The following is an 11,322-nucleotide window of genomic DNA, read 5'->3' as shown; positions in this document are numbered from 1 at the left end:
ATGTGTTGTAAGTGCTCTTACTGCCCCACTGTAGAAAAGACCCAGAAAACCACAATTTTTTCATGTTGCTTTTATTTTCACAACAGCATGTGATTAAAAACAGTCCATCACACACACTGAGGTTTTAAGTAGTAAGGAGAGAGTGCTTACAACCAATGACAGTCATAATACTAATGAGGATACTATTGGTAATAATGATAGTAACACTGATGGTACCATCAGTCTGTTGTCGGTATATATTGTTGTTGTGCACAAGAGACCTCTAATGAAGAGCTGGAGATGAAACCATCAAAACACTGCAACAGCATAGATGCTTCATAAGAGACCATTCAGTTATCACTAGAAGCCACTCAAGCCAGACCCGATTAACTCAAATACATTCAAAACTATCCATTACGGAATAATACTATCAGGGACAGCAGAGTTGAAAAGGATTTCTCACCTTTTACACAGTCAGTTCCCCACAGTGTACACAGCAATCGAACAACATATTGGGGAACATACTGTATCCTTATGCACGTTGAGCTAAAACGTGGCGTTCAGCTTCAATGTGCTAGCTTTATTGTTACAGTAGATATGGGTATTGTCCTGTTGTATAAACAGTAATTACAAAAGTAATTGGGAGTAACGGAATTAAAGTTATGTCCAATCATTAGAACCATGTCCATTGTGTTTGATTCTCTTTGAGTATGTATTGCACATTTTATTTCTGGCGTAGTCAGTAGGATCACCCAGGAAAGTGTTGGGTATACTTACTAAGAAACATTCCATGTAAAACACAGACATAAGGTGGAGACATGTTTTAACCACTAGACACAATGCCATCGGCTGTCATCTTGAACACGATACCTCAGCAGATACAAATCACAGACACAATGGCAAAACACTGATTGAAAAGAGCAAATGAATACAACCATAGTCATCAACTTTACCCATTTCTAGTCACAGATAAGAGTTGATTTTCTTTCGTCTCTAGATAATGAGTTGTTTAAAAAGCAACAGCATAAAGGAAGCCTCTACGTGGCTCCAAGAGAAAGGCAGAGTGAATCATATGGGTCCAGAAGGCACAGCTCTCAGCCAGGCGAGACCAGAGGGGGTGGGTATAATATAAGGTGTATGGTCTAAGTCAGAGAAGACATTTGAAGCCCTCAGAATATGTGTATGTGTGTAAGAGACATGGCTGACACGCTGTTATGATCACAATAGCAGTACCCATAGTAGAAGGGGCTTTGGGTTTGTGTGAATGTCCTGTGCAGACTAAATCAAGCTTAAGGTAGCACACGTGTACTGAGGTTTATGGTGCACTGCAGGAAAGGTATGTCCAACACTGGGACAAGGCACGCAAGCATGGATGTGTGTGTTTGTTGTCACATTGCTGTAAATTTCTGATATGTGTCTATTTTGTTATGAGGGGTCTAACTGAAAATCTCACTTTGACAACACTAAGTAAATCACACAATTTTGTTTACAGCACTCTCTCTCACACACACTAGTAAGGAGTGAGGGCTGATAAAAACTTACTGGCACTCCGTAGATGTCCTTAAAGTATGTGTGTCAGGTAGAGACACATACCTGAAACAAAACAAAAATTCCACACAGAAATGAGTATGTATAGGAATCAGTTACAGTGATCTGCCCAACTCAATGTCAGAGTGTCAGATAAGAACTCCATGATGTGCAAAGGATATATATAATACAAGTATATATCATACAGTACATAATGGTATATACCATATTTATGATATCATCATAGGATTACACAACAGCAGAAATCCTTAACTGAATGTCACATTGCCAAACTGGCTAATAACTACTGCAGCCAGGACTAAAGACAGTTTTTACATTTAACTAAACTAGCACACGCCCTTATCCAGAGCTACTTACAAAAGCAATAGGGTTAAGTGTGTTGCTCAAGAGCACAGACAGATTTCTAACCGAGTCAGCTCAGGGATTTGAACCAGCAACCTTTCAGTTACTGGCCGACACTCTTAATTGCTAGACTACCTGCCTAGACTACCCGCTAAGCTACCTACCTTTTTAGAGTTCCTAAACTCTGATCTGAAAATATAGTGGCATTTTTTACTAGCAGTCGGGTTAGTTATGTTGTGCCATATTACTTTTCATTATCAAGTGGCCATCATTAGACACAGAGGAGGCAGCCTTCAGTTTGTCCTATGTACATATAATGTATGAGCCTCAGAGTGATGCAGTATCCCTTAACAGGCAGCAGGTCATTTTAGTGTGAGCTCTTTGTACTCAGTCCTATACTAGTGGTATTAGCTCTAAATGACCAAGAGCATTGTGTGAACGGTGTATGTGTGGAAGAGTGTGTGTGTATGTTAATGAGTGAGTAGTGTTAGTCTTATCGCGATATGTCTGCTTGTGTTGTTGTTGACCATGTGTAACCCTCTCCCCAATCCACCTAATTAGCAGGATGATTAGTCACTTAAAATGGTTAAAACAAATCAAACGGTTAATACTGTATATGTGGTCAAATCCCTGTGGGCCGTACATACCTTCAACATGATAGTAATATAATTACAACAGTAAGCCTCTGGACTTCCAACCACGGAAACTTCAACTACCTAGTACTCCCAGCTCCGAGGGGCAAGGGGGCTTTAACAGCAGCTATACAGGTGGGTGTGAACACGGCAGGGGTAGATCAGTGTCTGTCACTTGTTGCCATGACATTTAGGGTGGTGGCTACAGAGTGGGAGGGGGGCTGAGTCTCTGGGTGTGAGACCCCTAAGGCGTGTGATGACTCAACCCCCTGCGGATGAGCAGGAGGTGGGATTGTGGATGGGACTGGTTCACAGGTCCATACACAGTGGCTAGACCAGACTTCTCCGCCCCCACTACATTATTCCTATAGTTCTGACCGTTCATTTCTCCTCAGGGCTGAGGGCTATGGAGGTAGGCCTGTTGGGGGCAGAGTGTGTAGTCACATGTAGTTCCACTCACAACCATCAGCATCTTACCCTCCTGCACAATGGGAACAGGGTCATTAGGCAACGTATGATCTAGTGTTATGGAACCCTCTCTATGCCAATCACAAAGAAACAGATAACTAAGCACATAAAGATGGTGGTGATGGTTACTCTAGTGTTCCTGTAAGCCAGCCCACCACACCTCCAGCCCTCACTTTCCTGGGAAAACTGTGATCTTTCCGGCCTTCGCCAGCGAGTCGATGATCTGGGCCTCGTAGTCTGCGTCATGTACCCCTGTTTTCCGGAACTCTCCAGAGTAGCGGTTCTGCTCCCAATAGTGGTGCCAGTTGCCTCGACTGTCAGCGCCAAAGCCAAAAACATTCACCTGGAAAACAAGACCAAACATTACAGATAGACCAACAAATCCTGTTCATGTAAATCCTAACAGACCGAGAGACGCACGTGTGTGTGTGTGTGTGTGTGTGTGTGTGTGTGTGTGTGTGTGTGTGTGTGTGCGTGTGAGCGCCTCACTTCGTCACACACGTGCAGAGCGAAGAACAGAACCAGCATGCCTGTGGAGGGGTAGCGTCCGTGGTGCCTGGTCCAGCGGTCATGGATGTACTTGAAGAAGGCTGGGTTAAAAATCTGAACCTGTGGAGATAAACAGTTTGTAAAGAGTTGACTTACCATTTATTAATAATTCTTCCTACATTTGTAAATGTCAATAAGAAATCACTAAATAGCCATTTACACATTTAAACATTTGTAATGATTTATTCATGATTTATATGATAATGAATAAGGTGTTTGATCATAGTATGTCCACAATTGTTTTATTATTAATAATGTTCTAATAATGTACCAGTTATAAAGAAGTTATTGTCAATTCACAAGATTATTTATAAGGTATTTATATATATCATGAATGGGATATTTATAAATTGTGAAATGAATGCATTTGTAAATGTCATTACATACACTTACTTCTTCAGTTGTTGATTAATGTAGAGCCTTAAGAAACATTTAGTAACTATATATACTTTATAAACATTTATATATTTCTTGTTACTCCCCAAAAGCTGGCTACATTAGTAGACAATACCTAAAGCTCCACCAACGGCTAGAAATAACCTAAAACATGATATGGTCAAATAAAAAGTATGCAATACAAGGTAGAACATCTATTTAAATGAAAAACAGAGCATCTACAGAATCGCATTCATTTCTTCCTTGAACAATTTCAGTTATATATTTCCTAAGGTTCACAACTGCAGCAATTAACAAAGACCTGATAAATCACAAGTGATCATCAACCATCGGCAACTTGCACTTGACCCAAAAGCATATGTGCAGTGCCATGTGGCCGTTTAACACTGAAATAGCCGGGCCTCAATTAATAACAATAGCTGGCAATGACGCAGCCTGGGGGCAGCTACATTCTAACAGAGCCATTTTTTCCCTTCGTTTAGGCAGGTCTAAAGAAACATTAGGATATTAAGACTTTTGCACATTTTTGGTTGACTGAGTGAAGGAAATGCTGTAAATTATGAGGACTCGATGTATTGTGAAAGATGAGACGTTGAGGATTGTAAATACTGCTTTGATGTCATACAAGCAAGCCAGACACCCGTTCAAACGTGCACTTCACCTTTCCATATCATAAAAGTCATGTCATATACAGCGTCAACGTTTATGATCATTATGTTTGTACACTTATAAGATGACATAGCGTCATCCCTTAGGTTATTCTGAACAGAATGAGCCTGCTTGTCTACTGTGAAGAAAATTGGCGCGACCCACGCACCTGTATGCAAATTATGATCCGTTTGTATAACTTAGCTAGTCGTACTGGCTAATAGAATAAGCTTTTAAATTATGCCCACCGGACCAAGATTTCGATTTATAATGGACCGCTTTTGGATTGCATGTGTGATATCAGGGATGCAGGGCTGTGTTCCAAACAAAACAACTACAAGTGTGCTTGCTCTAGTTCCTCAACAGCACAGCTACACTCTTAGAATAAAAGGTGCTACCTAGCACCTAAAAGGGTTCTTCAGCTACAATTATGTTCCGTTGAAAAGTACCATTGACTGATACATATAAGAGATCGGAGAGATTCTGATGATAGACGTAGTACCTTGTCTTTGTCCACCCGTAGAAACTGCTTCACAGGGGCGTAGGTACTGAGAGAGAGAGAGAGATGAAACACTCTTTTATCCTTTACTTTCTAAATTGCTTTTAAGTGATTGAATGATTCACAGATGGCACGTTCCGGTGTTTCCACAGAGAGAGTGCTCTGTTGATGATGTGCTCTGACCTGGACTGGGAGGAGAGAGCGAAGAGAGAGCGAGAGAGAGAGTGGCAATGTGCTTGTGAAGGTGTGAAGCAGCAGGTCACTTTGAACATGTGAACAAAATCTGCTAGTGTGAAAACGTGTGTGTGTTAAAGCAATATAAATGGAGCTGGATTGAGTTTGAATGTGTAGGACTGTGTGTGTGTGTGTGTGTGTGTGTGTGTGTGTGTGTGTGTGTGTGTGTGTGTGTGTGTGTGTGTGTGTGTGTGTGTGTGTGTGTGTGTGTGTGTGTGTGTGTGTGTGTGTGTGTGTGTGTGCATGCGTAAATGCACATGTGTGTGTGAGCATTGCTCTTACAAGCGGATCTGTCCAGTGGAGAGTGCGCTGGTGATCCACAGCAGGTCCAGGGTCTTGAAGGGCACCAGGACGAAGCTGACATTGGCTGCCAGGTTCTTGGCACTCTCTGGGTACATGAAGTGGTGAGTGGTATGGCTGCCTGCGTCCTCCTCATAGCCCACCGTGGGAGCCAGGTTGATCCTGAAGGACACAGACAGGACAGACACAGGGAATTAGACCATGCTGGAAGTAACTCCAAAGACAGACAGACAGACAGACAGACAGACAGACAGACAGACAGACAGACAGACAGACAGACAGACAGACAGACAGACAGACAGACAGACAGACAAACAGACAGACAGACAGACAGACAGACAGACAGACAGACAGACAGAGACAGACAGACAGACAGACAGACAGACAGACAGACAGAGACAGAGGGATATCAAGACATTAGGGAAGAATGACAGACAGACAGACAGATGGATATCAAGACATTTGGGAAGAATGACAGACAGACAGACAAACAGACAGACAGACAGACAGACAGACAGACAGACAGACAGACAGACAGACAGACAGACAGACAGACAGACTAGTAGCTGGTTGGGCCCACGCAGGCAGGCTTCAGAAGGCAGCAAATGGCTGCTGATCCCTGGATGCTGTGCTGAGTTTCATTACTGTTATTTATCCACCCACACACATTCTACTGTCATTAAAAACACTCTCTCTTTCTCCTATCTCATATGCAAACCCACTGCCGTGCTTAGATATTGTCACTGATTGTCTCCATCCCTGTCCATGGATTGCATATGTGTTATGTGTGTGTGCAATTGTATAGTGGACTGTATGCATGGCTGTGCATGTGTAATGTTTGTGTGAGTATATGCTATGTATGTGTCTGTCGGTCTGTGTGTGTTTGCAGACAGACAGGGAGAGGGATTAGCTCAGTAGGATTTAGTGCATTACCGTTATAATCTATATGTTTTGCTGCCTTTATCTTCTTAAGACACAAAGCTGCAGCCGAGGGAGAGCTGCTGGTCACATGACCAATTATCCAGCCAATGAGGAGGGAAGATTTCATCAAACATAATCAGACTCAAGACATCAGCAGAACCCATTGTTGAGGACACCCTACGCCCCCTCCCCACCCACCATAAGGGTACACAATGTTCTGCAGAGATACGAAAGCTTACAATCGTAGTATTATACACGGTATAATACAACTTAATTTAACAGCTAATAAACAGATTTAGAAAACAAGCATCCTCTTTCTCTCCCACCCCCTCTCCTTCCCTTCCTCACCTCATGATGTAGTTGTGGCCGTCTATGGTGGGCCCATACCCAGCCCCACGCATGTTGCCTGAGTTCCCCACCACTGCACAGCGCAGGCAGCGGGCGGGGTCCCAAGAGCCGTAGGGGGAGCGGCCTGGGATCACCTGGAACAGCCGCAGCAGCACCTGCTGGATAGTGTGGGGCTTGAACTGAGGCTGCAGCATCTACATGCAGGGGGCGACAGAGAGGCAGCGCGGTCAGGAGAGCAGGCAGTGGCAGTACCATAGACTCATATGGGAGGACAGGCCACTGAGACTGGCTGAGGAGAGGGGGATGGGATGGGAGAAGAAGAGGTGGTTCTGAGGGCAGAAAAGGACACTCTTTCCTCCACCAGGATGTCGAAATAGGGCAGAGGGGGAGGGTGTAGTAGTGATTCATGAAAAAAATAATATGAAACTGAATATTTAAATGAACGTGAAAAGAGGTGAGATGTTTTGGGGGGAAATGGATGAGAGAGGACATCTATGTATAAACACTGAAGGTGAAAATGAGAGGCTGTTGTTCAACACCTGGCTATCTGAGCGCCTCCCAACAAAGAAACAGAATAGTTCCATCAGACTATTGGCACCTCCTTCAAATACCTCTCCCTCTCCCACCAGCAACCCTGTTTCTCTCTCTCGCACAGCTGCTCCCCCCTGCCACCTCCTCCCCAATTCTCAGTTTCCCCTACATGACCCTCTCACTGTCTCTCTCTTTTCCTCTCTCCCCATTGCTCCCCCTCTACCCTTTCCTCTATCTCTCTTGCTCCCTCTCTCATCTCTCTCCCTCTCCTCGATGCCAACGCCTGGCACTGCACAGCGGATTTCTGCAGGGTCACTAATTCTTGGCAGATGTTTAGTGGGCATTGCTGCTGCCAGACAGTGTCTTTCCTGCTCTGCTCCTGCTCTGCTTCTCTCAGGCTTCATTGTAGAGAAACTATGACTATACTCTTCATTGCACCTCTCCCTTATACCAGGTATATACACTGAGTGGCGCAGCGGTCTAAGTGATTGTACTGTACCTTTATATCCAAAATATTGGGTAGAAAAGTGGACCATTATACTAGATTATCAACACATGTACCCTAAAAGGCACTGAATAGAGATTATATGTGTATGTCTGAAGGTACATTATGTGTATTTGGATATTTTTGTACCCCCGAGAACAATACTGTACTCTAATTGTACCCTTTTTTTGAGAGTGTAAGGGGCCAGCACTCTGCTCAAAGACTAGCCAATTCCATAAGAGATATGTTCCTAAAACAATATCTTCTAACCAACTCAAAATTGCAGACTTTTGACTTACAGGAGATGCATTAATCCTAATCTATGCACTCCTTCACCTTTCCCTACCTCATTAGTTCCTCCTCTCTCTAATCTCGTTTACTTTACACTGTTTCGGCACTGGCCGGTCTACTTCTGTTTACAATCTCACCTAATTATCTAGTGGGATATATATAAAGCCAGCAGCTCAAGGACGTGACGCTAAATAGGCTAAACCTCTGAACTCCCACCTCCTCTACGTTAGTGTTAGAAATAACAACCTCTTTTATCCAAGTGATCACATAGGCTTGATTTCTTTACAGTAATTCAAACAGAACTTCCAAGGACATTTACAGCTCTGTCTTCTTTTAATATGATTGGCAGAGCTGCTCTCATTCTTTCCATGGAGACCAGGAGAACGAAAGAGGATGGGTAAAATGGAGTAAAAATAGGTGGTGTTCAACTGGATCACTTACCACCCACCAATAGTAGACATCTGAAGGTAGCTGGATGTTGTCCCGTGTCCACACGGGGGAAATGTCCGGGTCGTAGTTCTCATCAAACCAGTCCGACACCCCAGGGTCTCCCACACAGCGGGGGCAGGCACATGTCTTCTCCTGCTGGGTGCCCTCTAGAGGGCTTAGCTGGTGGGCACCAGCGTAGTTGGGCACTAGTTTAACTCGGCGAGACTCCTCCCATCCGGGTGGGTCTAGGTAGGGCAGGCCGACGCCCCCCCTCAGGGAGATGGAGAAGAAGAGGGAGGTGAGAAAGACCAGGCCCAGGGAGCCCAGCAGCACCCACACCCTCAGTGAGCACCGCATGCCCCCTCCTCCACCGTCGCTAGACCCCGGCCGACACCCCCGCTCCACGCTGGCCCCGCCTGTCAACCAGGGCCTCAGCTTCCCTGACCTCTGGCCCCTCGCCCCCCCAGGGCCGCCCCACACCCAGCCCCAACCCCAGCGCCCCTCCCGGTGCTGGGTGACGGACGGCACCCGGCCCCCCCACTGCCATGCACCGCTCCCTGCCACTGTCCCCACCCTACTGGCCTCAGCTCCACTCAGCGTGCAGGCTGGCTCACGCTGGCTCAGAGAGAACACTCTTCCAGTCCGTCAAACAGAGAGAGGGAGAGCCGCTGCACCACAGTGTGTCTCTCAGTGTCTCACACTAAACAGTTTCTCCAAGAGTTGTGTGTTGCTCCCTTCACTCTCTGTCTCTCCACACGTGGCTGCCGTTCTTCACACCTTCCACCCAGCCCCGACTTTCCACACACAGCACTGCTCAAGTCCTGGATGGGAGCTCCAGCAGAGTGTCTGCACATAAAAAACTGACGAACTCAACACAAATTGTACACTGTTAGTCTGAGAACCTGTCAGAGCCTATCACGCTGCGTTAACCTTGGTTAGCAGTCGTATCCACCTACAGTGATATCCATGGTAAAAGTCAGGTACTGAGTCATTAGTGTCATCTCAGAGTAGCAGAGCTACTCAGGACCTTGGGTTCAGCTCTGAAACATAGGGTCTGGAGCCCTGTAGTCTAGTTCTCATTGAGGCTGTGAGTGGTGTGTGTCCCTGTGTTGGCAGACTGAGCATCTACCAGCCCTTCTAATGCCCTGGGTCCAGGTTCTCTGTCTAAATTCCAGTGGTTTTCAGCCAGAGTAAAAACAGAATACAGTAAAACCCCCAAAGTAATCAAAGCATTCTGACCATAATGACAAAGGGGACTGACCCAGAATCTTAAGAAAAGTAGATATGGTGACCTTAAAACAGCTTACCAATGAATGATCTCCAAGGAACCGTGAGGCAATGAGTGACTGGATTGAAAAAAAAGATAAACCAATCAAAATCAAAAAATCCCATCACTCCATCTGGCGCTGATCGTCAAACAGGACAGCAGGGAAGCGAGGGGGGCTCAGTAGCTGTCCAGCAGTGGAGATTATTTGTGTATATGTGTATGTGTGTGAGGCTGGGCCACTGCCTGCCAGTAGCAGGAGCAGTAGGGTTTAATTGAATTCTGCGGTGTGGTGTTGGTGGAAGTACAGATTGTGTCAGGATAATGTGCCCTGACCTGCTGTTCTGCCTAATCTGTAATCTCGATGCTGCGGTCGCTTGCCCACCACAGTGCCCGCTCTCTGCCAGCCAGATGCCAACCTTCTGCCCAGTGGCCCTCCAGTGCCCTTCAGAGTGGTTTAGTCCTGCTGTTAGCCAGTCCTTGGCTGTATGTGTGTCCACCTCTCGATCCCTGACACAAAGACAGCCTCACAGGGAAACAGAGGACCAGATAGACACCGTGGCCCCTGTAGCTCCTATATCTCCTGCTCCCTATCTACTTGTTTCCAGATCCCTGTCCCCCTGAGACACCAACACACTGTTGTTCAGGAAGCAGTAGACCCCTGGAGAGAGGAGATAAAATAAGTGAGGGTGTGAATCAATAGTGCATTTATAACACACAGGCATTGTGGTGATTCCCAGGAATATAGATACTGACATTTACCTTGGTATTTGACTTTATGACAGTATTTGATTTTAAAGCTTTTGTGTCGTTCAAGGTATTGTGTCTACTGTGAAGAAAGCCACGTCTGAGCCCCTCTCGGCCTTTACTCTTTCCCTTGGTCTTTATACACAAACACACAAAACAGAAGTAGAATTTGTCCTCACAGTATAGCAGATTCTCCATCTCCCATATTCCCCTGCTTCAGCCTAAAACCGCTTTCCATCTCTACTGCTTATGCTCTTTGACTTCCTCTTTCCTCCCAAACACCTCATTTCCCTCTCATTCTCAGGCTTGTCTCTGAGGACAGAACAGAGGATGTGCTTCTATCTTTGGGCCTCTCCTAGGAGCTTATAGATGAAAAGAGAATGTCTCTACAGTATGGCTGAGGCACTCTGCTGCCAAAGACCAGAGATGACATGTAGAAAGAAAGAGACAATCACCAAATAATGTTCCACAGTGACTCGACCATAATATGCTGGCAATTATGCAACCACAATACAATACAGAGCTCACAGAGAGCAACAGTGTAGGTAAGCTCTTGGGCAAATCCATTTGAATTCAATCCCTTTTTGATTTGTACTAAATGTTCCATAGTAGGGTCAATTGAGCCATTTTTTACATTCAGCATCACTCCGTCAAGGGAAATATAGTATTCTTTCTATCAAAGATATCTACATATATTTCAAGATTTTGTGTA

General features: G+C 45.2%; 1 protein-coding gene across 1 annotated transcript; it reads right to left on the bottom strand.

Moving 5' to 3' along the window:
• Positions 1–54: 54 nt before the first annotated feature.
• Positions 55–9,016, bottom strand: LOC139371184 (CMP-N-acetylneuraminate-beta-galactosamide-alpha-2,3-sialyltransferase 2-like). Its single transcript, XM_071111350.1, has 6 exons — positions 8,612–9,016; positions 6,865–7,058; positions 5,578–5,757; positions 5,065–5,110; positions 3,459–3,578; positions 55–3,312 (listed from the first exon to the last, which is right to left on the bottom strand). The coding sequence occupies exons 1-6, from the start codon at positions 8,954–8,956 to the stop codon at positions 3,139–3,141; spliced, it is 1,059 nt and encodes a 352-aa protein (XP_070967451.1). The 5' UTR covers positions 8,957–9,016; the 3' UTR covers positions 55–3,138.
• Between the last annotated feature and the right edge of the window lie 2,306 nt (positions 9,017–11,322).

The sequence above is a fragment of the Oncorhynchus clarkii genome, chromosome 2, assembly GCF_045791955.1.
Source record: "Oncorhynchus clarkii lewisi isolate Uvic-CL-2024 chromosome 2, UVic_Ocla_1.0, whole genome shotgun sequence".
Classification (NCBI taxonomy): Eukaryota; Metazoa; Chordata; class Actinopteri; order Salmoniformes; family Salmonidae; genus Oncorhynchus; species Oncorhynchus clarkii.
The sequence above is the reverse complement of the archived record's forward strand: the minus strand, read 5'-3'. Positions and strand labels throughout refer to the sequence as shown.

Coding starts and splice junctions, on each gene's coding strand:
- LOC139371184 (XM_071111350.1), bottom strand. CDS start 8,956: ATGCGGTGCTCACTGAGGGTGTGGGTGCTGCTGGGCTCCCTGGGCCTG. Junction 5,758..6,864: donor GGCCACAACTACATCATGAG/GTGAGGAAGGGA, acceptor TGTGTCCTTCAG/GATCAACCTGGCTCCCACGG. Junction 3,579..5,064: donor TACGGGTGGACAAAGACAAG/GTACTACGTCTA, acceptor TTATCTCCACAG/GTTCAGATTTTTAACCCAGC.